The sequence below is a fragment of the Eschrichtius robustus genome, chromosome 5 (genome assembly GCF_028021215.1).
Source record: "Eschrichtius robustus isolate mEscRob2 chromosome 5, mEscRob2.pri, whole genome shotgun sequence".
Taxonomy (NCBI): Eukaryota; Metazoa; Chordata; class Mammalia; order Artiodactyla; family Eschrichtiidae; genus Eschrichtius; species Eschrichtius robustus.
In genome coordinates, this window is record NC_090828.1 from 27,020,484 (window position 1) to 27,047,993 (window position 27,510).

The window sequence follows — 27,510 nt, forward strand, 5'->3', positions numbered from 1 at the left end:
ACATTTTCAGCATTTTCCTCCTTGGGACTCTCTGTGCTTCCTGGACTTGGGTGATGCTTTCCTTTCCCATGTTAGGGAAGTCCTCTTTTCTTTTCGTTCTTCTTTTTTTTATTCTGTTCTGCAGGAGTGATTTCCACCATCTGTTTTCCAATTCACTTATACGTTCTTCCACCTCAGTTATTCTGCTATTGATTCCTTCTAGTGTATTTTTCATGTCATTTATTGTATTGTTCATCTCTGTTTGTTTGTTCTTTAGTTCTTCTAGGTCTTTGTTAAACATTTCTTGTATCTTCTTGATCTTTGCCTCCATCCTTTTTCCAAGATCCTGGATCATCTTCATTATCATTATTCTGAACTTTTTTTCCAGAAGGTTGCTTATCTCCACTTCACTCAGTTGTTTTTTCTGGGGTTTTATGTTGTTCCTTCATCTGAGACATAATCCTCTGCCGTCTCATTGTGTGTAACTTTCTGTGATTGCGGTTTCCATTCTTCAGGCTGCAGGTTTGTAGTTCTTCTTGCTTCTGCTGTCTGCCCCCTCGTGGATGAGGCTGTCTAAGAAGCTTGTGCAGGCTTCCTGATGGAAAAGACTGGTAGCTGCCCACTGGTGGATGGAGCTGGGTCTTGTCCCTCTGGTGGGCAGGGCTGTGTCAGGGGGTGTGTTTATTGGGCAGCTGTTTACTCAGGAAGACTTTAAGCAGCCTGTCTGCTGATGGGTGGAGCTGTGTCCCTTCCTGTTGGTTGTTTTGGCCTGAGGCATCCCAGAACTGGAGCCTCCAGGCTGTTGGGTGGGTCCAGGTCTTGGTGAGAAAATTGTGGCCTCCAAAAGGGCTCATGTCAATGAGTACTCCCCAAAACTGCTGCCGCCAGCATCCTTATCACTGCAGTGAGCCACAGCTGCTCCCCACCTCCGCAGGAGACCCTCCAATACTAGCAGGTAAGTCTGGCCCAGTCTCTTATGAAGTCACCACTCTTTTCCCCCTGGGTCCTAGTGTGCTTGAGGCCCTGTGTGTACCCTCCAAGAGTAGAGTTTCTGTTTCCCCCAGTCCTGTGGAATTTCTATGATCAATCCCTGCTGGCATTCAAAGCCAGATTCTCTGGGGGATCCTCCTCCTGTTGCCAGACCGCCAGGCTGGGGAGCTAGATGTGGGGCTCAGAACTTTCACTCCTGTGGGAGAACTTCTGTGGTATAATTATTTTCCGGTTTGTGGGTAGCCCACCTGGTGTGTATGGGATTTGATTTTATCATGATTGCTCCTCTCCTACTGTCTCCTTGTGGCTTCTTCTTTGTCTTTGGATGTAGGGTATCTTTTTTGATAGGTTCCAGCATTTTTTTGTCAGTGGTTGTTCAGTAGTTAGTTGTGATTTTGGTGTTTCCATAAGAAGGGGTGAGCTCAGATCCTTCTACTCCACCGTCTTGTCTTCTCCTCCTCCCTGACTCCAACATGTATTGATAGGTACTATTTTTATGAATATTTATTGGCCCATAGGTATTTATCTGTATCTATAAATAAAATTTGGTCTTCATGCTTTTAAAGTCTATATAAGTGATATTTATACTACAAACTCTTTTGCAACTTGCTTGTATTTGCTCAGCATAATTCGTATACATATTTATACTTCCTGTATGACATTTAACTGTATGAATGGAATGGAATTTTATAAATACAATGGATGTTTATCTCTTCTTCTATTTTCTATTAATAGACATGTACATTGTTTCAGTCTTTATACCAGTAAAAACAATACATCAGTGACTGTCTTTTATGTGTTTTTTGGTGAACCTATGGAGAGCTTTTCTTGGGTATATGCCTAAAAGTGGAAATGCTTGATCTTAGGCATGGCTGTATATGCTTTCCTATACCACTTATGTGATTGGGTAATCAGTATTCCCACTGGCAGTGCGTGAGAGCTCCTGGTTTTCCACATCCTTGTGAACTTTTTGAATTTTTTGGTCTCTTAATTTTTGCAGTATAGTAAGAGTGAAATATTATTACTGTTTTAATTTAATTGTTCCCAAATATAATGAGATTGGGCCTCAGTGTAATTGACCATCAAGTTTTGTCTAAGAATTAACTTATCTTTTTTACTCTTTAATCAAAGGTTAGGGGTAGTGGTGATGGTGGTGTGTGCATGTGAATTCATTTAAAATATTTGTTACTATTCTTGGTCAGCTATAAATATTACAAGTCTCTCATGTTGTAACTTGTCTTTTCATTTTTTTTTTTTTTTGGTGTATCTATTTTTGAACAGAGATTTTAATCTTAATATAACTATATGGATTAATGTTGTTCTCTATGGGCTGTGTTTTTCTGTGTCTTGTATAAGAAATCATACCCCTGGTATTTATCTCTGTATTTGTTGTGAGGTAATAACCTAAATATCTCTTTTCAATGTGGATAGTCATTCCAGCACCTCTTTATAAATTGTAGTAGTTCATCCTCACCTTCTGGTTTAAAATATCACTTTTGTCATATATTGAGTTTTCATATATATGTAAATTTGTTACTTGACTTACTAATCTATATATCTATCTTGATTATATAGTTTTACAATAAGTCTGCTTTTAATACAAAAGTCCCCATATATTGTTTTTAAAAAATTTTCAAAAATTTTGTGTCTGTTTTATTAGTCTTTTATCCAAGAGCAAATTTGGGGGTTTATTGTTCTTCCTTTATCTCTATGTTTTCTTATGCATTATTGTTTGCTCTTTTATTTTTTGTTTCATTTTCAGTGGATTTGCTTTATTGTTGCTATTGTTGTTTTAGGTTCTTGATCTTATAACTTTTTTTATATTAATTCATGTTTATATACACATTTTTACATCTGTATGCATATATACGTATATATATAAAATCTGGCATATGCATACTAGTATGTGTGTGTGTATATATATATATATATATATATATATATATATATATATATATATATATATATATATATAATAGTACAATATACCCTTGTAGCTTATTTATTTTATACATAGTAGTTTCTGTCTTAATCTGCTACCCCTGTCTTGCCCTCCTCTTTCCACTAGTTTGTTTTCTATATTTGTGAGTCTGGTTTTTTTGTTTGTTTGTTATATTCACTAGTTTGTTTTATTTTTTAGATTCCACATATAAGTGACATCAAACAGTATTTGTCTTTCTCTGTGTGACTTATTTCACTTAGTCTAACATCCTCCAAGTCCATCCGTGTTGTTGCAAGTGGCAAAATTTTATTCTGTTTTATGGATAAGTAGCATTCCATTGTGTGTTTGTGTATGTATGTGTGTGTGTGTATCTAACATCTTCTTTATCCATTCATCTGTTGATGGACACTTAGTTTGCTTCCATATCTTGGCAATTGTAAACAATGCTGCTATGAATATTGGGGTGTATGTATCTTTTTGAATTAATTTTTTTTTTCAGATATATACCCAGGAGTGGAATTCCTGGGTCATATGGTAGTTCTATTTTTAGTTTTTTGAGAAACCTTCATACTGTTTTCCACAGTGGCTGCACCAAAAATACATACATATACATTCCCACCAAAAATGTACGAGGGTTCCCTTTTCTCCACATCCTTGCCAACATTTATTATTTGTGTTCTTTTTGATGATGGCCATTCTGACAGGTGTGAGGTGATATCTCATTGTGGTTTTAATTTACATTCTCTGATGATTAACAGTGTTGAACATTTCTTCATGTGCCTATTGGCCACATGTAAGTCTTCTTTGGAAAATTTTCTCTTTAGGTCTTCTGCCCATTTTTTAATTGGGTTGTTTGGGTTTTTTTGCTGTTGAGTTGTATGAGGTGTTTATAAATTTTGGATATTAACCCCTTACTGATCATATCATTTGCAAATATTTTCTCCCATTCAGTCGGTTGTCTTTTCATTTTGTTGATGGTTTCCTTTGCTGTACAAAAGACTGTAAGTTTAATTAGGTCCTATTTGTTTATTTTTGCTTTTATTTCCTTTGCTTTTGGAGACAGGTCCAAAAAAATATTGCTACAATTTATTTCAAAGGGTGTTTTGCCTATGTTTTCTTCTAGGAGTTTTATGGTTTCCAGTCTTACATTTAAGTCTTTAATCCATTCTGAGTTTATTTTTGTATATGATGTTAGAGAATTTTCTAATATCATTCTTTTACATGTAGCTGCCTAGTTTTCCCAGTACCACTTAATAAAGAGCCTGTCTTTTCTCCATTGTATATTTTTGCCTCCTTTTTTATAGATTAATTGACCATAACTGCATGTATTTATTTCTGGGCTCTCTATTTTATTCCATTGATCTATGTGTCTATTTTTGTGCCAGTACCATACTGTTTTGATTACTGTAGCTTTGTAGTATAGTCTGAAGTCAGGGTGTGTCATTCCTGTAGCTCTGTTCCTCTTTTTCAAGATTGTTTTGGCTATTTGGGGTCTTTTTTGTTTCCATACAAATTTTAAAAGTTTTCATTCTAGTTCTGTGAAAAATGCCCTTGGTATTGTATTTTGATAGGGATTGCATTGAATCTGTAGATTGTCCTGGATAGTATGGTCATTTTAACAATATTAATTCTTCTTCTTCTTTTATTTTATTTTTTTATTTTTATTTTTTTGGCTGCACTGCATGGCATGCAGGATCTTAGTTCCCTGACCAGGGATTGAACCTGTGTCCCCTGCAGTGGGAGTGCAGATTCTTAATCTTAACCACTGGACTGCCAGAGAAATCCCACAATATTAATTATTCTAATCCATAAATACCATATATCTTTCCATCTGTTTGTATTGTCTTCAGTTTCTTTCATCAGCATCTTATACTTTTCCAAGTACACCTCTTTTAACTACTTAGGTAAATTTATTCCTAGGTATTTTATTCTTTTTGATGTGATTGTAATTGGGATTGTTTCCTTGATTTCTTTTTCTGCTAGTTTGTTGTTAGTGTCTAGAAATGGAACAGATTTCTGTATATTAATTTTGTATCCTGCAACTTTACTGAATTCATTGATGAGCTCTGGTGGTTTTTTCATGGTATCTATAGGATTTTCTTAGTATCATGTCAACTGCAAACAGTGATAGTTTTACGCTTCCTTTCCAGTTTGGATTCCTTTTATTTCTTTTTCTTTCCTGCTTGCTATGGCTAGGACTTCCATACCCTGCTGAATAAAAGTGGCAAGAGTGGGCGTCTTTGTCTTTCTCTTGATCTTAGAGGAAATGCTTTCAGCTTTTCACCACTGAGTGTGATGGGTTTGTCATATATGGCCTTTATTATGTTCAGATATGTTCCCTCTATGCCCACTTTCTAGAGAGTATCATAAATGGATGTTGAATTTTGTTAAAAGCTTCTTCTGCATCTATTGAGATGACATTTGGTTTTTATTCTTCAATTTGTTAATGTGGTGTTTCACATTGATTGCTTTGCATATGTTGAAAATCCTTGCAAAAATCTTGAGAAAAATCCCACTTGATCATGGTATATGATCCTTTTAATGTATCTTTGGATTTGGTTTCCTAATATTTTGTTGAGGATTTTGGTATCTATGTTCATTAGTGATATTGGCCTTATATCTTTGTCTGGTTTTGGTATCAGGGTGATGCTGGCCTTGTAGAATGAGTTTAAAAGTGTTCCTTTCTATACAATTTTTTGGAATTGTTTGAGAAGAATAGGTGTTAACTCTTTTCTAAATGGTTGGTTGAATTCACCTGTAAAGCCATCTGGTCTTGGACTTTTGCTTGTTGGGCACTTTTTTTTTTTTTTTTAAATTACTGATTCAGTATCATTACTGGTTATTGGTCTGTTCATATTTTCTGTTTCTTCCTGGTTTAGTCTTGGGAGATTGTACCTTTCTAAGAAGTTTTTTCATTTCTTCTAGGTTGTCCATATATTTGTATATAGTTGTTTATTGTAGTCTCTTACGATCGTTTGTATTTATGTGTTCTTGGTTGTAACTTCTCCTTTTTCTTTTCTGATTTTCCTGATTTAGGCCCTCTTTTTTTCTTGATGAGTATGGTTAACAGTTTATCAATTTTATCTTTTCAAATAACCATCTGTTAGTTTCATTGATCTTTTCTATTTTTGTTTTTGTATTTATTTCATTTATGTCTGCCCTGCTCTTTGTGCTTTCTTTCCTTCTACCAAGTTTGGGTTTTCTTTGTTCTTTTCTTACCTCTTTTAGGTGTGAGGTTAGGTTGTTTATTGGAAATTTTTCTTGTTTTGTTAGGTAAGCTTGTATAGCTATGAACTTGTCTCTTAGAACTGCTTTTGCTGCATCCCTTAGATTTTGGATCATTGTATTTTTGTTTTCATTTGTCTCCAGGTATTTTTTTTTTATTTCTTCAGTGATCCAGTGGTTGTTTAGTATCCTATTGTTTAGCTTCCATGTGTTTGTGTTTTTTTTCTTGTAATTGATTTCTAGTCTTATTGCATTGTGGTTGGGAAAGATGCTTCATATGATTTCAATTTTCTTAAATTTACCATGGCTTGTTTTGTGGCCTAGCATGTTATCTATCCTGGAGAATGTTCCATGTGCACTTGAAAATAATGTGTATTCTGTTGCTTTTGGATGGAATGTTCTATCTATCTATCTAGCTATCTATCTGTCTATCTATTTATCTATCTATATTAAGTTTCTCTGGTCTGTCATTTAAGGATAGTGTTTCTTTATTGATTTTCTGTCTTTATGATTCATCCATTTATATAAGTGGGATGTTAAAGTGTCCTACTATTATTGTGTTACTGTTGAGGTCTCCCTTTATGTTTGTTAGTATTTGCTTTACGTATTTAGGTGCTACTATTTTGGGTGCATATATATTTACAATTGTTATATCTTCTTCTTGGATTGATCCCTTGATCATTATGTAATGTCCTTCTTTATCTCTTGTAACAGTCTTTATTTTAAAGTCTATTTTGTCTGATATAAGTATTACTACCCCAGCTTTTTTTGATGTCCAGTTGTATAGAATACTTTTTTCTGTCCCCTCACTTTCAGTATGTGTGTGTCTTTAGATCTGAAGTGAGTGTCTTTTAGACAGCATATATACAGGTAACTCTTATTTTCAACTCATATTTAAGTATTACTTTGAGCTCATAGCATGTATTTAATTCTCTCATTGTTCTGTTTTTAATGTGTTTTAATTTCCAATGTGATTACCTTTTTAACCTGAGTTATTTAATAATACATCTTTATGTTCCTGAACTCATGAGTCCTTTTATTTTTTTTTGGTATTTTGTCATTTAAGTGCATTGTAATCTGTGAACTGATTACCTTGTATGGATTTCATTCTTCGTGACCAACTACTAATCAAATTTTGTAAATGCTCAATGTGTAGTAGAGATAATGTATATTCTTTATTTGTTGATTATAGAATTCTCTGTTAAACTGGTTGACTTTGTTGTATACATCTGCTATATCTTTATATATCTAGATCTTTCAATTCTAATATATATATTTGATATATATTTATTAATATTTGTCATCATTTTGAATCTTTCAGTTTCTCCTAGTAATTCTGTCAGTTTTTGCTTCTTACACTTTGAAATACTAATGCTATTTGGTAGATACAATTATTTTTTTCTTCCAGGTGTTTGTTTTATAAGGTACATTTAGCTAGGTTTTTAAAATCCACTCTGAGTAGTTTTAATTTTGATTTTCTTTTATTTTCCTCTCTTTGTGTTTTGTTTTTCACTTGTCTTTCGTTGAATTGATGGAACTTGCTTTATTCCTTTCTTCTCTCTCTGCTCTTCTGAAAGCTATACATTATAGTCTTATTCTTTGTCATTACTCCTAGTTTGTAACATACTTCCTTAAGAGCAAATAATTCTAACAATGACTAAAAGTACTCAGTATTTTTATATTCTTTTTTTCTTAAGGTATGGATCTTAATGCTATTTAACTCTGCATTATATATATCTGCTTCAATCTAGTTACGTATTTTACAGTCAGTAATTAATTACATTTCTAACAGATTTCATTAAAAATATGCTCACTATTTTTTTGTATTCTGTCTATAAAATTAGGTTACAGAGTAAGCTTCTGTAACAAAGTAACTCACAAATATAATGGCTTTATAAAGATACATAATGCTTCAAAAATAAAGAGTGAGTACATGCTGGTAGGGCAACTTGGTTGAACAGGGTCATTCAGGGACTCAGGTTCATTCTGTCTTGCTTCTTTGACATACTCTCAGGTGTGTTGACTGCACTGTTGAACAGGGTTGTAGTCTTCTCATTTGTGCTCTCGGGAAGTGCGAAGAGAAGTGTGGTATGGTTTGTCTTTAAGTTGGATGTGACTTGGAAGTTGCACTACTTTGTTTCACACTCCGTTAGCCCAAACTTAGCCACATGAGTACAGCATGAGTACACTCCATGTGTAGGAGTGAAAGCTGAATAATACTGTCTTTCACTGAGAAGTTGTATGTGTAGCTAAAACTCCGGTAGGGGTGGGGTCTTGAAAAGAAGAGGAAAATGGGTACTGGGAAGAGTATGCAGTATCTGCTACTTTATCTTTTCTCTCTTGGGTTGCTTCTTGCTGAAGTAAATTCTTTAGTATTTTTTTATATTAATCTCTGAACATTTAAACTCTCTTTGTATTTGTATGTCTCAAAATACTTCTATACTACCCTCACTCTTCAATGGTATTTTAGGTTGATAGAAAATTCTGATTTGATAGTTATTTTCCTTTAGACCTTTAAAGATAGTATTTCATTGTTTTCTTTATAATGATGAGCAGTTTACTATCAATGTAATTGTTTTTCCTATGTAAGTACTCTGTCCTTTCTAGCTGGTAACTTAAAATTTTTCTTGTTAATTTGATTATCTACATTTTTTAAACTAACAGGTGTTTAATTATGGATTTATCTTTCTTTATCTTGTTTTCAGAGTACACCTTTTTAACTGTACAATTTGCTGAATTTTGACAAATATATAGTTGTGTAAACATCACCATGGTCTCCCCTCTTAATTATTGAACTGCTGTTTCCAGGAAAGGACAAAAAGTGCTTATTTTATAGGGAATTTGACAAAAATAAGCTAACTTTCTCACACATGGATTTGCAAGTTCTGTCAGATGTTCATGTTGAGATGTCCTGATAGAGTTAGAAATATGAGATTTGGAGAAGGCAGGTTTATAAGAAGATGCAGATGTAGAAATGGCAATTAAAGCTATGCTATTATATTATAGCAATTTTTTAAATAAAATTTATTCATCTCTCTTTCCTTCCTTGTTTTCTGCCTTTCCTCCTCCTTTCCTTCATTCTTTCCCTTCTTTCCTTTCACACACAGTTATTAGGTGCCTAATATGTGCTTAGGGTATACAGTGATGAATAAAACCAACAGAGTTCTTATATTTTTAGGGTTTAGTCTAATGGAGGAAAAATTGAGCAAATGATTACAGAAATAAATACTGTTTTATTTCCCATCAGGGGAAATTTAACACAGAATTTCCCTAGCTTAAGCATATATTGTTTCCCCCAAATTATAGGCTGTTTACTTGGAACTTGAAGTATATTTTCCCACAGAAGTAACAATATAAAGAGTTCTTATGCAATCCCATAAGTCCTATTTAATCTAAAAATTGCTAAATATCTCTTTCTATCTTTTTTTGACTGTTAATGCAATTTTTTATTGAAGTATAGTTGATTTTAGTATTGTGTTAGTTTCAGGTGTACAGCATAGTGATTCAGTATTTTTGCAGATTATATTCCATTACAGGTTATTACAAGATATTGGGTATAATTCCCTGTGCTATATAGTAAATCCTTGTTGCTTATCTATTTTATGTATAGTAGTTTGTATCTACTAATCCTATACACTGAATCTGTCCCTCCCCACACCCTCTTCTCTGTGGTAATCATAGGTTTGTTTTCTATGTCTGTGAGTCTGTTTCTGTTTTGTATATACATTCATTTGTATTATTTTTTAGATTCTACATATAAGGGATATCATATATATTTGTCTTTGACTTCACTAAGCATAATATTCTCTAGATTCATCTACGTTTTTGCAAATGGCAATACTTCATTCTTTTTTATGGCTGAGTAGTATTCCATTGTATATATATACATATATACATATATATATGTATATATACACTGCATCTTCTTTATTCAGTCATTTGTTGATGGGCTCTTGGGTTGCTTCCATGTCTTGGTTATTGTAAATAATGCTTCTATGAACATTGGTGTGCATGTATCTTTTAAAATTAGTGGTTTTGCTTTTTATGGATATATACCCAGGAGTGTGATTGTTGGATCATATGGTTACTCTATTTTTAGTCTTTTAAGGAACCTCCATGCTGTTTTCCACAGTGGCTGCACCAATTTAGATTCCCACCAACAGTGTACCAGGGCTCCCTTTTTTCCACATTCTCTCTAACACTTATTTGTTATTTATAGACTTTTTGATGGTAACCATTCTGACAGGTGTGAGGTCATATTTCATTGTGGTTTTGATGTTCATTTCTCTAATAATTAGTGATGTTGAGCATCTTTTCATGTGCCTGTTAGCAATCTTTATGTCTTCTTTGGGAAAATGTCTATTCAAGTCTTCTGCCAATTTTTTGATTGGATTATTTGTTTGATATTGAGCTTTACGAGCTGTGTGTGTGTGTGTGTGTGTGTGTGTGTGTGTGTATTTATACACACATATATATATTTTATTTAAGTATAGTTGATTTATAATGTGTTAGTTTCAGGTGTATAGCAAAGTGATTCAGTTATACATACATATATATCTAGTTTTTTCAGATTCTTTTTCCTTATAGGTTATTACAAAATATTCAGTATAGTTCCCTGTGCTGTACAGTAGGTCCTTGTTGGTTATCTATTTTATATATAGTGGTGTGTATATGTTAATCCTAAACTCTTAATTTATCCTTCCCCCTCTTTCCCCTTTGGTAACCATAAGTTTGTTTTCTATGTCTGTGGGTCTGTTTCTGTTTTGTATATAAGTTCATTTGTATCATTTTGATGAATGATAATGAAAAAATGCCATCTGCAGCAACATGGATGGACCTAGAGATTCTCATACTAAGTGAAGTAAGCCAAATATCATATGATAGCACTTATATGTGGAATCTACAAACAAAAAAATTCTACCTTTGAGAAACTGTATTCTACATGGTGAAACTGTAGACATAATGGAAATAATATTATAAGGTTGATGGTGACTGGTCTGAAACAAAATAGCTGAGAAGGGAAGGAATTAGAGTCCTCAAACCATGTAGTTAGCCTAACCCCACCTAGGGTCTGCACATCCATAAGTATTAGTGAATTTTAAATTCTGTCTATCATGAGTTTATATTCTGGTAGGGGAGATAGAGCATGTAAATATCATTGATTACAATATAATGCAATATGTGGAATGATATGTGTTTTTAATAAGATATAGATGTGGCATAGAGAGAATGTTTCACTCTGTCATTAGGGGTTTGCAGGTCAGAGAATACACCAGTAAAGAGGTGAGGCCTCAGTATGATTTTGGAGGATACATAGTAGTTTGCTTAATGAACCTATGGAACTGGAAAAGGGATTCCTTAAATTTTGAAGGCATACGACATGATCTGTTTTAGGAATGACAAATTAGTATGTATTCAAAGGAGCAGAAACTTTGAGCTGTGCAGGGATGGGAGAGGAAGCTAGGAAGTCATGAATATTGTTTAATGCTTTGTAAAATTTGGTGGTGATGTCTGTAGGAAGGTAGAAACTTAGACATAGAAACTTAGGCTTACCCATTCTGTCTGTTGGATTTGAGGCAACTGTGTTCAGGAATAGTTTCCTGATGGAAGTTTCCTATTCAGTTACTCTTTCTCCTTTTTAACTGTCTTCACCTGGCCCTTAAGTTGTAGTGATCTCCCAATCTTCTCAAGATCACCAGATAGTTTTCTTTGATGATTTTCTTTGAAAGATGTCACAAGTAGTTTTTATAAAAGCCAGTAGAGTTCTAAGAACAAATCAAGTTTAAAGCAATTTGGAAATTTCCAAGAAAGTGGGTTCCTAGTTGAATTGATAACTAAGTTTTATATTTGAATCTAGGCAGTCTGGTTCATTTTGCTTTGACTTGAGAAAGGGTATTTTAATATTCTCTGTGTTCTAAGCAATGCTTTATACTTGTTGTTTAAACATTTTTTGAAGTTTGATTATATGTTTATATAATATCTATTTGTAATAAATTATTTTAAGGAAATAAGTCTTTCCAGCAATAATTTATGTAGCCTTACATTTTTTCTTGTTTCAGGCTAGATGTGATTCTGGCCCTTTGTTCCCTTAAGAGTCATATTATGTTTATTTTATGGAGGATATCATTATAATTATGCTATCAAAATACAATATTTCTTTACTTTGATAGCTTCTGCTTACCTTTCTTAGAAATTAAGATGTTTAATTGCTTATTTATGTGCAGTTTCGTTGAGTTATTATTGTATTGAATAGGGAAAACAACACTTTTTTGCTCTAATACCTTCTTGAGTTATTGTAATTAAAAAATTGAGAAGAGTGGTTTAATGCATTTTAAGTGAGACAGAACTTTTTATTTAATGTATCTTGAAAGGAAAAAAGAAACATTTCTTCTCAGTTAAATTAGAGATAAGGAAAGGGGAAAGAAATTGAGATGCTCTTTTATAAATAGCCTTTTAAAATAAGTGTTACTTTTGTGTCTCTGGTTGGGAAACACACAGTGTTTTAGTAGTGTAAAATAAGGGACAAATGACCTAAAATGTGTCATTTGCCCCTTCTTTGACACACTCCAGTTGGTCTAAATTTTGCTTAAATTCTTAGAAGAAAGCAGGTATTAGCAACATACCATACTTTGTTCTTGCAACAGCTTTGTCAACACACTACAACTGCCATATTTCTCTTTTTCTCTGCTCTAGCTTTTACTGAGACAACAGCTTCTTCTCACTTTCAGAAAAAAATTTAAAATAGTTTTTCTTTGTTAGAGAGACTGGCTATCCTATATTAAATGATTTCCCCTTTAGATTTCTTTTGTTATCCTATAATAGGGTCTTCCACATCTTAAATTGTACATTTTGTTTTAAAGTTTTCATTTAAGTTTTTGCTTAAAATTAGTTTTGATGACTTTATATAAATAATAAATATGTTGCTTATGACACCGTGCACCTCAAATGGGACTTGAACCCATTGGCCGGGACTTGAACCCAGCCAGAACCCAGATTGGGACTTGAACTCACATGCTGGACCTCGAACCCAGCCAGAACGCAGACTGGGACTTGAACCCATGGGCTGAGACTCAAACCTGGCTGGACCCAGATTGGGACTTGAACCCACGATCTTTTAATTGAGAGCACACTTGGTCTCAGGACTTAGTGAACCTCAGGTTCTTGATGTCTCATTGCAGAAAGAATTCAGTGAGAGACAAAGTGATAGGTAAGAAGTGGATTTATTTAGAGAGAAACACACTTCACAGACAGAGTGTGGGGCATCTCAGAAGGCGAGAGTCCCCGAAATACAGCGTGGTTAGTTTTTATGGGCTGGGTAATTTCATAGGCTAATGAGTGGGTGGATTATTCCAACTATTTCAGGGAAAGGGTGAAGATTTCCAGGAATAGGGCCACTGTCCACTTTTTGACCTTTTATGGTTGGCCTCAAAACCGTCATGGCGCTGGTGGGTGTGTCATTTAGCATGCTAATGTATTAAAAAGAGCTATGATGAGGCTCAAGGTCCACTGGAAGTCGAATATTCTACCATCCTGGACCTAGCTGGTTCTAACCAGTTTTTGTCATGTCCTATGGCTATGTCATTCTTTTAAGGGTCGTGCCCTTCCCCCTTACCTCCTGTTTCACTGAGGCAATTGTTTATTTTTTCACACTATGTCATCTCTATGAGGACCCTGGGAGTGGAAGTGGGGATCTCTCTAGTGTTATTATCAGGAATAGTTGTCTTCTCTGAGCAGCTGATTTGTTTTCATCTTATGCTAAGGTTTTCACTTGTTTCAGTTAACACAACTCATCCTAAAAAAATTTTATGTCTTTGTTATTTACCTTATTTTATCTATCATTAGACTACTTTCCTGATCTTTTAAAGAATTCAGATTAATTTAGTTATAATTAACAAACAAAACTGTAAAATATACATCATGGTGACCCAACACATGTATATTGTTTTCCTGATTTTTAAGAAGAGGAATTATTTCTGCCTTGTCTCCAGAGGACTTAATCTTCCCTTTCTTCTCTATTCTCGGTTATGGCAGAGAAAAATCATGGGCCATTCTTACATTGTGAGAGTTTTGTCCAGGGCAACAGTTTGAGAGAACAAAATAGGTTATGAAGTTGACTATGAGTGTCTCCCCTGTTGAATCTTTAAAATATTATTCTTCAATGAATTAACTATAGCAGGCCTCCTACTTATAAAAAGGTAGTATTCTTATACTACTTTTTTGAAATTCAGAACCAATTTTTGCATAGAAACAATACTGTAAGTAGGGATTATGAAATCAGGGTAATTCACAGAAGCCTGGCCCATAATATAAACTGTAATCAAACCAAATAGAATTATAATTAATTTAATATAGTGAAAACTTATATTCTTTTGTATATAGATACTTGTGAAAAACCTACTAGAGACTTGTACAAATTTTGGATAGACATTTCAGATACTTTCAAGAGCTTTTGGATTGATGATACTGTCTGTCAAGTTTAATTTAATTTTTAAAATATCAAGTGAAACAGAAACTTCTTTTAAATATATTTATTCAGATTTCTTGACAGCCGTATTTGTGCATTCTATGAAAATAGTCGTTGAGGTGGGATCAACAGTTGGGTCCTTTTGTCTTTGTAAAAGTTAGTAGCACTGTTACAAGTATAGGTAAAAAAGGAAATGTTACTCTTACCAAGCATCATTTGTAATATATTACTATAAAATAATAAAATGTATGTTTAATACAATATCTGAATATGTTAATTCTAAAGTGATATATTCTCTAAATTACAGTGTAAACTAAGACTACTTATATATGACATATAATCTATAGGTGGTTTCCATCCTATGTATAGTACTTATACATGATATAAGCTAGCCCACAGCAATTATTTAATTTGTCCCATCTTGAAATACTCTATGCTTATATTAATGTTTTAGTCTATTTTTCATTCCAAGAATATAATATTTTAGCCACATTAGGCATTTAACACCTTTCCAACTAGCCCATAGGAACTTATTGACATTTTGCCCCAAAAAAAGTGTGTATATACACACACACACACACACACACACACATACACACACATATATTTAATAATAATATGTATTATTCTTTGCAGGGGGAAGTGTAGTAAAAGGGGTAGGAAGGGAAGAAATTTTATGACGAGAACTGTGAAACCATTAAGATCATATCTGTGCAATCCTTTTTCCCCTTTCTCTCCTGTCTTCATTACTTCTGAGGGACTTAAGGGTGAGGACAGTTGGAGTGAAGAAGCTAGGGAATGTGGGGAAAGTTCAGCAAGCCAGTTGAGGAATGTGTGTGTATGAATGGTAGGCAGGGAGTACAGAGGCAGCTAGATCCCTATTCATTTCTCCAGTTACTTACGTTTCAGAAAATACTCCATCAAAGTTGAAAACCTGTGCCTTTATTAATAACTCGTCTACTCTGTAAGCAATGAGAACTTTGGCCTAGAGAGTACTTTTTCTCAGTGGTGCAGTCCTGCCAACCCTGGCTGGCAGCAACAGGGTTGGGGTTCTTTAGAGTGCTCTGAAAGAAGTTAATATAAAGTTAGATTATTGTTTGGATGTTTGTAACTTTGGTATTTTGATTTATGAAATTAGGAGTGCTTAAATACAGAACTCAAGTGGAAATGCTAGTGACCAAAATATCAGAAGGTTATATCCGAAAATGATCTAAGTTTTAGTCAGAAATGTTCATATTCTGCATATAAGCCTTTTACTTTATTCTAAATGTATCATGCTTTTAATGCTAATAACTAAAACCAGCAAGAAAAATAACTTCTTGTATGTAATTTGTGACAATATTTTGCAAGCCTAACCCATCAAATATACATTATTTTAGCTGCACATGTTTTAAATCAGTGACTTTTTTACAGAGTTAAACTGTACTTCCAAATGTCTATTTTCTGATTTCCAAGGAATAATAAAAAGCATGGTTCAAGAGCATTGTAATCTTAAAGTTGATCTAGCAGTCAATTTGTTTTCATTGCAACTCTTTAATTGCTATTTGTCTAGGGGATAGTGATCCTAGAAGAATGTCGACTTCCAAAAGACATTTTGAAAAAGCAAATCCAATTCGCAGACCAAGCTGCTTCATTAAACACTACAGGGAATCCCCAGATTCCTCAGGAGAGTCAAGATCCTTTACCAGAGCAAGATTTTGAAATGTCACCAAGTAGCCCTACACTACTTCTTCGCAATATAGAAAAACAGGTAATGTGAAGTAAGAGTAAAGTGTGAATGGCATCAAAATGACTTTTAATTGATTTTATAAACTCTTCAAATAAACGTGTGTCTCTGCTTAAGATATTGGTTATTAAAGTTGGCCGTTTGACATTAAATACAATTAAAATATTTAGTATATATAGTCTCTATTATAATATTGATATAATTAAGGTTATTTAAATATAATATGTGGAACTTCCCCAATGACACAGTGGTTGAGACTCCACGCTCCCAATGTGGGGGGCCTGGGTTTGATCCCTGGTCAGGGAACTAGATCCCACATGCATGCCACAACTGGGGAGCCCACGTGCCACAACTAAGGAGCCCTCCAGCCACAGCTAAGACCCTACACAACCAAATAATAAATAAATTTTTAAAATATTAAAATAAATTAAATAAATAAATATAATATGTAAAGTGATGGTACATAGCTATAGAGTGATAACTCATTTATACTAGGGTTGGAAAATCTTGTTTTCTAACAAAATAGCTCATCATTGGACTTTTCTCTTGGGGAAAGAACAGTGGTACCACTTAATAGATCTGAATGGGGTGTTTGATTAATTTATTGATAGAAAGTTTTAGTGAAAGATAACATTAGAATATGGATTCTTTCATTAAAAAATGATCGTGGAAATAGAGAGTCTAATAAACTAATAAATTACTTTGATTCCAAAGCTTTTCCTGGTATTTAAATCCTCTTATGGATGACTGCAGAAATTTAATTATTCTGTCCTATATTTATCCTTTGAAATCAAAACATTTTTTTGCAAGATTAATATTTAAAATTTATTTCATATTATTTATAAAATTTAAATGAAGAAGAGGTTACATATATAATAGCCAAAATATCAAATGTATAGAAATAGACAATATGAAGGTATTTTATAAAAAAATAAATATCAACTGCATTACATAAAATAAGAATAATTGAGTCATAACTTGTACTTGAATAGGAAAACACATCACTGCAAATCACAGTAAATTTATTAGCCCAATGTGAAAGTAATGAAAAATAGCAGTAAGACATTTTTGAAAGCTGATTATGTTGATACTAATATCTACAAAATATTAAATGTGCAAAAACTTAGATACATTTAAAATAGTGAATGTAATATAAATAAAATATTTTATTTGGTAAGCAGATTAATCGAAAAACTAAGGAAATAGAAAAAATATAAGCCATTTATTTTAATTTAGACTTTGGTGGCTCTTAAACAAACCTGGCTTTCTAAGAGTTTGTTAACTTGCAACCATATTGAATCTGCCAGAATATACTCAGTTGGGACCACAGCTGCATGATCACATTATTCCAGTGGGTAATATGTATTCTCATCCCTGCCCATATTTAATTTTTCTGTTGTTGTTGTTGTTTTTCTGACATACATTGTGAAATAATTTAGTACCAGATTACTACTGTCTTAATCCTGGTAAGTCAGAATGTGGAGTAACTTCTCCCACCCCATATTTGTTAAGTTTGCAATTGCCTAGAGTTTTTCTTAATTTTCCAATTTCCAATGCATTGTCAAAATACTATTATGAATATTTTATAATTCAGAAAGTTATTTTGTAATTATCTGGTGTTAAACTGGAATGCACTTTACCATATAAGTGGTGTTTTCAATCAATACTCGTTATATTCCTCTTCCCTCTTTTTTTTTCCCTCCCCTCATCCCTTAGGATCAGTACCTTTTCAGTTTGATCCTAGTTATTTCACATAGAATAACGTGAGCACTTGATCAGTCAGACCTTTGACTCTTTTTACCTGTAGGTCACTACTTATCCTTTGGAAAGAGGTTTCTTGTATTTTTTTCTTTCTTTTTGTTTAATATTTATTTATTTTATTTATGTATTTTATTTATTTTTTTGGCTGTGTTGGGTCTTAGTTGTGGCTCGTGGGGTCTTCGTTTAGGCAGGCAGGATCTTTCGATGTGGCACGCGGTCTCTTCCTTGCAGTGCTCGGGCTTCTCTCTAGTTGTGGTGTGCGGGTTTTTTTTTTTTCTATAGTTGCAGGGCATGGGTTCCAGGGTGCATGGGCTCTGTAGTTGTGGCCTGTGGGCTCCCGAGTGCATGGGCTCTGTAGTTTGGGGCAGGTGGGCTCTCTCGTTGAGGTGTGCAAGCTCAGTAGTTGTGGCGAGCGGGCTTAGTTACCCCCCAACATGTGGGATCTTAGTTCTCCCACCAGGGATCGAACCCACTTCCCCTGCATTGTAAGGCGGATTCTTTACCACTGGACCTCCAGGGAAGTCCCTCTTGTATTTTTTCTTTCTCCTTGGTAGCACCAGTTTGTTTGGTTGGACCTGAGTTCACATCAGAACTGGCTAGTTTGCTGGGCCCAGGACAAAATAGCACAGCCCTTTGTTAAAAACAGTTTTAAGTTTTAAGCCAGTGACAGCAGAGCATTAACCAAACATGGGATCCTTCTGAGTGCAGCCCCATGTTACTGCACAGGTTGCTCACCTATGAAGGTGGCCTTGGGTATCATGTTCATTTTAAGTCCCATTGCTGACAGGAGTGTCAGAGGCTTTGGGAGGGAAAGGAACCAGGAGTTGTGAGAATACTAATGGCTCTGGACATGGAGAGGAAAAGGATGCAGAAAGGGGCAACACTAATCACTTGTAGAGGTCATTTATAAATTACCTGTGAACAGGTAATGTGCTCTTGAAACATATGCTAATAATGTTTTTATAGGCCAATTAAAAATTAAGTTGTTTTCAAATACTCATTGAAGAAGACAGTCTAGGGGTGAGTAAATGGAAGAAGGGGTGGCAAGCCTGGTATTACACATATTTTTTAAAATATAATCTATTGCTATATAACTGTTTGCCTACCATAGTGGAACTTGAATATAGATCAGGTAATCCTTTGACTTGATTAAATTTACTGTTAGAGGAATGTTTTGCTTACCAAACTTACTTATGTTCCTCAAAAACAACTAAAGAGTTGACAGTTAAGATATAAAGGCACTATTGGGTTGTAGACTGATATGTGTTTTAAAAAATAACATTGATTCATAGTATTAATGCATACTTTCATTATTAGATAACGTATTTTGTTCATAAATTGAAAGGTGACATTATTTTAGAACTTCAGATAATTTAAAATAAATTTCACACTGGTATATTTACATTAGAAACCTTATTATAAATAGCTAGTAAGTGTTTTGACTTTTAAAATTGATTATTTTTTTTTCAGAGTTCAAATTATGCCTCTCCTAATTTTACTTTTATATTCATTTTTACCGTGAATTTTCTATCCCAAATATGGACTCAAGTATATGAGGTTTTATTGGGCAGGAGTGGGGTGGTTGTTAGGGTAAAGCTGGAGGTTGGTTGTGACGCTGTCACTCTGGACCAGTTATTAACACATATTGATTAGCGACCTCCAATGGCTAAGAAGATTTTTAGATATTTTTGGAGGTGGAACAATGAGAAGAGTGTACTCTATAAATTTCTTTGTATGACCAAATTAATGAATACTTGATAAATGGATAAAGAATGTATTGGTGATTTTGAAAACTAACTTTAATCTAAAAATGTGTAATAATTTAAAAAATAAAGTCATAAGATATGTATTATTTTTCAAGAAAATAAGTGGTGAAAACATTTCAGGGTCTTTTTCATGGAAGACTTTTTGAAGAGTTCAAATATTATATTTAGCTCTATCATATTCTTTAGTCTCATTTCTAATAGCATGTTATTTGTTTCATACAAATAAAGAGTTGCAAAATAATTATTCCATATGCCCTTCTATTTTAGAATAGAATATCTTTCAGTTAATAAAACAGTGAAATATGTCTATATATTTTAAAAATATAGTCACACTATATTAAGTAAGAAAACCAGATTTTAGAAAATTGATGCAGCATAATTTACTTAAAAGGATGTGTGTGTGCATGTGTGCATGTTGTACATACACTCATGCTCACATATATTCAAAATAAAAAGTTTTTTCTTGGGGTATGGATATATACCAAGATATTAGCAATGGTTTTCTCTGTGAAATATGATTACAGGTTATTTTCTTTTCGTTTTTGAAACCTCTTCTTACTTTCCCTTTTTTCTACAATGAACTATGATGGATTACATGTGTAATGAAAAATGTTGTCATTCTTTTGTAGAAGTGTACTGTTTTCCATTGATGTGGCTTATGCTTATTATAATTGTTGTATGTGACTGTTTTGAGAATAATATAATATTTATTGTATATTACAAATATCTTACATATAAGTTTAGGATAAGGGTCAATGAAAATTTGGGGTACCTGAAAAAACTGGTATATTCGAATTAGGAAAAATATTGAGAAGCAGTATGGTATAGTATTCAAGCCTAAGTTTGAATCCTAGCTCCATTTCTTACCAATTTTATAATCCATGATCGAGCTGCTTAACCTGTCTTTGCTTCAGCTTCCTCATCTGTAATTTATTTTAATAATAGTAGTATCAGTAGTTCTAATATTATCTACTTTGCAGGTTAGTTGTAAAGATTAGAAATATTCTATGTTTAGTGCTTAGTATAGTGCCTGGCACATAATAAGCACTTAATAAATTATAGCTATGAGTTTGTTATTATTAATTTGGCTGCCTCAAAGAAAATATTTATGTAGATTCTATCAGCTGAGCTTAAATGTTTTAGAGGATAGGATGAGTAGACAAAAGAACTGAAGCAAAAAAGCATATGGAAAAAAAGGAGTACTTTAAAATGTAGATTTATTTATAATAATGGAAAAATCAGTAATGGTGTAAATTGTCTTTGTAGAGTAAAATATTTACTAAAACATAAACATTTACTTGTTTCATGAGAAGTTAAACTTTAATAGGCACTAAAGGTCTGAGATTTAACCATATTCCTTGCTTAGCAGTAGTAAAAGATTTACTGTTTTGTTGCAGAGTGCACAGTTGACTGAGATCATCAGCAGTTTGATTGCCCCTCTCAACTTGTCCCCAACGTCATCACCCCTCTCCTCTAAATCCTGTAGCCGTAAATGTCTGGCTAATGGCATTTCCAGGAGGTAGGTGTCAATGGGATAGTTTTGCTTCTAAATTTGGCTTTGCTTATTTTGTTTTTATTTTGTTTTGATCTTTTAAGTATTATAGCTTCTTTTTTCTTCTTACTTAAGCATTATTAGAGTACAATCAATAAATCATGGATACATTTTTAGATAACATCAAACTTTCATAACTAAGGGAACTATAAACCTGAGAATGAGGGAAAAAGCTTTCCAGGAAGTTTTATAATGTTTCTAAAAATGAAAAACAGTGATACCATTTGCTACAGAAGTACTTCCATATTTAATATACCTTCCATTTTATACATTTTATAGTCTTCAGCTCCATACTGCCCTTGCAATACATTTTAAGAGTGAAAGACCCTACATATAGTTTGGGCATGGAAGATTGATTGGTAGATATCCATAAAATTCAGCTTAAGTTTTATTCATGTTGTAAATGAGTCATTTTGGTGTTGTTTTTTTTTTTTTTTATTTTTATTATGGCCGCGCTGCACGGCATGTGAAATCTTGGTTCCCTGACCAGGGATCGAACCCGCGCCCCCTACAGTGGGAGCAGGGAGTCTCACCCACTGGACCGCTAGGGAAGTTCCCCTAAATGAGTCATTCTGTATCTCAGCTTTTATAAGGTAAATTTTTTACTAAATGTAATTAATATAATAATTCCTATAATCCTTAGCAATTTATTATATCATGTTAGCAAAAAATATAGATATTATGAATCCTCTTTTGGGAACAGCATTTGTTTTCTTTATTTTGCTTACATTTCTCTTTGAATCTTTCCTTTTAAAGATGCAGTTAGAATTAAAAAGCTACTAGAATATTATTTTGTGTGCGCATCTAATTTTTTTTTCAAATAAAATTGCAGTGAGGGCTTCTTTGCTTTAGGTACCATACAAGAACTAAGTGTAATTTAGTATCAGAAATACTTATATTAATAATTATATGATTTATTATTAAATTAAAAAATAAAACATGAAAGGAAGATTCATACCATGGTGAAAATTATGCGAAGGAGCTATCAGCTTCTTAATGAGACTAGTGGATATAAACTAAGTCTTAAAATAAAAATGCTGTTATTTTATTTTTATTTCTAATTTATTATTTCAAAAGTCTAATTTTTTTTAAATTATCTGTAATTTTTCTTTTTTTTAAATTATTATTTATTTATTCATTTATTTATTGGGCTGTGTTGGGTCTTCGCCTCTGCGCGAGGGCTTCCTCCAGCTGCGGCAAGCGGGGGCCACTCTTCATCGCGGTGCGCGGGCCTCTCACCATCGCGGCCTCTCTTGTTGCAGAGCACAGGCTCCAGACGCACAGGCTCAGCAGTTGTGGCTCACGGGCCCAGTTGCTCCGTGGCATGTGGGATCTTCCCAGACCAGGGCTCGAACCCGTGTCCCCTGCACTAGCAGGCAGACCCTCAACCACTGCGCCACCAGGGAAGCCCAAAAGTCTAATTTTTAATACTTTTACAGTTTTGTTTCTGCTGGGTCATGTTTACATTGTTCTATTATGGAAACAGTTATTCTACTGGTTTTGCTTTATTTTTGTTAACTTTATATTCATTCCTTATAACACTGATGATTCACTTTGAAAGGAAAGATTCTCATATGTTATATAGGATAACTATGATATCTTCATTTATGAGAACATTTCCTCATTAAGAAAGTAATATTTACAAGTTGAGCCATTAAACACCATCAGATTGTGATTTTGGGCTAAGTCAATTTTAGGTAATATTTTGTTTACCTAACATTACCTAGGCATTACACTATTATACATATACGTGTGTGTGTGTGTGTGTGTGTGTGTACTAATTTTCATTTTAATGTACTTACCTATATTTTTGGTCATTCATTCACAAAGTATTTATTGCATACCTGTTTGCTGTATGCCATATAGTCAAAGTCCTAGGAATACAATGATGAAGACAAAATCTCCACTTTTAAATAGCTTACAGTCTAGTAGATGAAACATGTCATTGTTTACACTAACATATATTAATAATGGAATTGTGTGCATTTGTTTGAATATTTGGTTTAAATAACTGTCATAGTTGAAAAACATACCTCATAAAGATATATAAATCCAAATAAGAGACCGGAACCAAGATGGCAGAGTAGAAGGACGTGCTCTCACTCCCTCTTGTGAGAACACCAGAATCACAACTAGCTGCTGGACAGTCATCGACAGGAAGACACTGGAACTCACCAAAAAAGATACCCCACATCCAAAGACAAAGGAGAGGCCACAATGAGACGGTAGGAGGGGCACAATCACAGTAAAGTCAAATCCCAGAATGGCTGGGTGGGTGACTGATAGACTGGAGAACACTTATACCACAGAAGTCTACCCACTGGAGTGAAGGTTCTGAGCCCCATGTCAGGCTTCCCAACCTGGGGGTCTGGCAACGGGAGGAGGAATTCCTAGAGAATCAGACTTTGAAGCCTAGTGGGATTTGATTGAAGGACTTCGACAGGACTGGGGGAAACAGAGACTCCACTCTTGGAGGGTACACACAAAGTAGTGACCCCAGGAGAGCAGTGACCCCAAAGGAGCAGTGACCCCAGGGGAGACTGAACCAGACCTACCTGGTAGTGTTGAGAGGGTCTCCTGCACAGGCGGGGGGTGGCTGTGGCTTGTGGTGGACAAGGACACTGGCAGCAGAAGTTCTGGGAAGTACTCCTTGGAGTGAGCCCTCCCAGAGTCTGTCATTAGCCCCACCAAAGAGCCCAGGTAGGCTCCAGTGTTGGGTTGCCTCAGGCCAAACAACCAGCAGGGAGGGAACCCAGCCCCACCCATCAGCACTCAAGTGGATTAAAGTTTTACTGAGCTCTGCCCACCAGAGCAACAGTCAGCTCTACCCACCACCAGTCCCTCCCATCAGGAAACCTACACAAGCCTCTTAGATAGCCTCATCCACCAGAGGGCACACAGCAGAAGCAAGAAGAACTACAATCCTGCAGCCTGTGGATCAAAAACCACATTCACAGAAAGATAGACAAGATGAAAAGGCAGAGAGGACTATGTACCAGATGAAGGAACAATATAAAACCCCAGAAAAACAACTAAATGAAGTGGAGATAGGCAACCTTCCAGAAAAAGAATTCAGAATAATGATAGTGAAGATTATCCAGGACCTCAGAAAAAGAATGGAGGCAAAGGTGGAGAAGATGAAAGAAATGTTTAACAAAGACCTAGAAGAATTAAGAACAAACAAACAGAGATGAACAATACAATAACTGAAATGAAAAATACACGAGAAGGAATCAATAGCAGAATAACTGAGGAAGAAGAACGGATAAGTGACCTGGAAGACAGAATGGTGGAATTCACTGCTGCGGAACAGAATAAAGAAAAAAGAATGAAAAGAAATGAAGACAGCCTAAGAGACCTCTGGGACATTAAACGCAACAACATTCACATTATAGGGGTCCCAGAAGGAGAAGAGAGAGAGAAAGGACCCAAGAAAATATTTGAAGAGATTAGAGTTGAAAACTTCCCTAACATGGGAAAGGAAATAGCCACCCAAGTCCAGGAAGCACAGCGAATCCCATACAGGATAAACCCAAGGAGAAACATGCCGAGACACATAGTAATCAAATTGGAAAAATTAAAGACAACGAAAAATTATTGAAAGCAGCAAGGGAAAAACGACAAATAACATACAAGGGAACTCCCATAAGGTTAACAGCTGATTTCTCAGCAGAAACTCTACAAGCCAGAAGGGAGTGGCATGATATACTTAAAGTGATGAAAGGGAAGAAGCTACAACCAAGATTACTCTACCTGGCAAGGATCTCATTCAGATTTGATGGAGAAATCAAAAGCTTTACAGACAAGCAAAAGCTAAGAGAATTCAGCACCACCAAACCATCTCTACAACAAATGCTAAAGGAACTTCTCTAAGCGGGAAACACAAGAGAAGAAAAAGAACTACAAAGACAAACCCAAAACAATTAAGAAAATGGTCATAGGAACATACATATTGATAATTACCTTAAACGTGAATGGATTAAATGCTCCAACCAAAAGACACAGGCTTGCTAAATGGATACAAAAACAAGACCCATATACACGCTGTCTACAGGATACCCACTTCAGACCTAGGGACACATACAGACTGAAAGTGAGGGGATGGAAAAAGATATTCCATGCAAATGGAAATGAAAACAAAGCTGGAGTAGCAATTCTCATATCAGATAAAATAGACTTTAAAATAAAGAATGTTACAAGAGACAAGGAAGGACACTACATAATGATCAAGGGATCAATCCAAGAAGAAGATATAACAATTATAAATATATATGCACCCAACATAGGAGCACCTCGATAAATAAGGCAACTACTAACAGCTCTAAAAGAGGAAATCGACAGTAACACAATAATAGTGGGGGACTCTAACACCTCACTTACACCAATGGACAGATCATCCAAAATGAAAATAAATAAGGAAAAAGAAGCTATAAATGACACAATAGGCCAGAAAGATTTAATTGATATTTTTAGGACATTCCATCCAAAAACAGCAGGATTGCACTTTCTTCTCAAGTGTGCACAGAACATTCTCCAGGATAGATCACATCTTGGGTCACAAATCAAGCCTCAGTAAATTTAAGAAAATTGAAATCATATCAAGCATCTTTTCTGACCAAAATGCTATGAGATTAGAAATCAATTACAGGGAAAAAAACGTAAAAAACACAAACACATGGAGGCTAAACAATACGTTACTAAATAACCAAGAGATCACTGAAGAAATCAAAGAGGAAATCAAAAAATACCTAGAGACAAATGACAATGAAAACACGATGATCCAAAACCTATGGGATGCAGCAAAAGCAGTTCTAAGAGGGATGTTTGTAGCTATACAAGCCTACCTCAAGAAACAAGAAAAATCTCAAATAAACAATCTAACCTTACACCTAAAGGAACTAGAGAAAGAAGAACAAACAAAACCCAAATTTAGCAGAAGGAAAGAAATCATAAAGATCAGAGCAGAAATAAATGAAATAGAAACAAAGAAAACAATAGCAAAGATCAATAAAACTAAAAGCTGGTTCTTTGAGAAGATAAACAAAATTGATAAACCATTAGGCAGACTCATCAAGAAAAAGAGGGAGAGGACTCAAATCAATAAAATTAGAAATGAAAAAGGAGAAGTTACAATGGACACCACAGAAATACAAAGCATCCTAAGAGACTACTACAAGCAACTCTATGCCAATAAAATGGACAACCTGGAAGAAATGGACAAATTCTTAGAAAGGTATAACCTTCCAAGACTGAACCAGGAAGAAATAGAAAATATGAACAGACCAATCACACGTAATGAAATTGAAACTGTGATTAAAAATCTTCCAACAAACAAAAGTCCAGGACCAGATGGCTTCACAGGTGAATTCTATCAAACATTTAGAGAAGAGCTAACACCCATCCTTCTCAAACTCTTCCAAAAAATTGCAGAGGAAGTAACACTCCCAAACTCATTCTATGAGGCCACCATCACCCTGATACCAAAACCAGACAAAGATGTCACAAAAAAAGAAAACTAGAGGTCAATATCATTGATGGACATAGATGCAAAAATCCTCAACAAAATACTAGCTAACAGAACCCAACAACACATTAAAAGGATCATACACCATGATCAAGTGGGATTTATTCCAGGGATGCAAGGATTCTTCAATATATGCAAATCAATCAATGTGATACACCATATTAACAAATTGAAGAATAAAAACCATGTGATCATCTCAATAGATGCGGAAAAAGCTTTTAACAAAATTCAACACCCATTTATGATAAAAACTCTCCAGAAAGTGGGCATAGAGGGAACCTACCTCAACATAATAAAGGCCATATATGGCACACCCACAGCAAACATCATTCTCAATGGTGAAAAACTGAAAGCATTTCCTCTAAGATCAGGAACAAACCAAGGATGTCCACTCTCACCACTATTATTGAACATAATTTTGGAAGTCCTAGCCACGGCAATCAGAGAAGAAAAAGAAATAAAAGGAATATAAATTGGAAAAGAAGAAGTAAAACCGTCACTGTTTGCAGATGACATGATACTATGCATAGAGAATCCTAAAGATGCCACCAGAAAACTACTAGAGCTAATCAATGAATTTG

General features: G+C 34.4%; 1 protein-coding gene across 6 annotated transcripts in view; it reads left to right on the forward strand.

Annotated features, from left to right (window-relative positions):
- The window catches only part of KANSL1L (KAT8 regulatory NSL complex subunit 1 like), a 156,045-nt gene that overhangs the window by 47,826 nt on the left and 80,709 nt on the right, over positions 1–27,510 (forward strand). For all 6 annotated transcript variants that reach the window (XR_011074126.1, XM_068544540.1, XM_068544539.1 and 3 more), the window contains exons 4-5: positions 16,153–16,350; positions 21,251–21,372. Coding sequence is in view for 5 of the 6 variants with exons in the window: in XM_068544540.1 (XP_068400641.1) it covers positions 16,153–16,350; positions 21,251–21,372 (320 nt within the window). In the remaining variant the exon portion in view is untranslated. The remainder of the gene's footprint in view (positions 1–16,152; positions 16,351–21,250; positions 21,373–27,510) is intronic.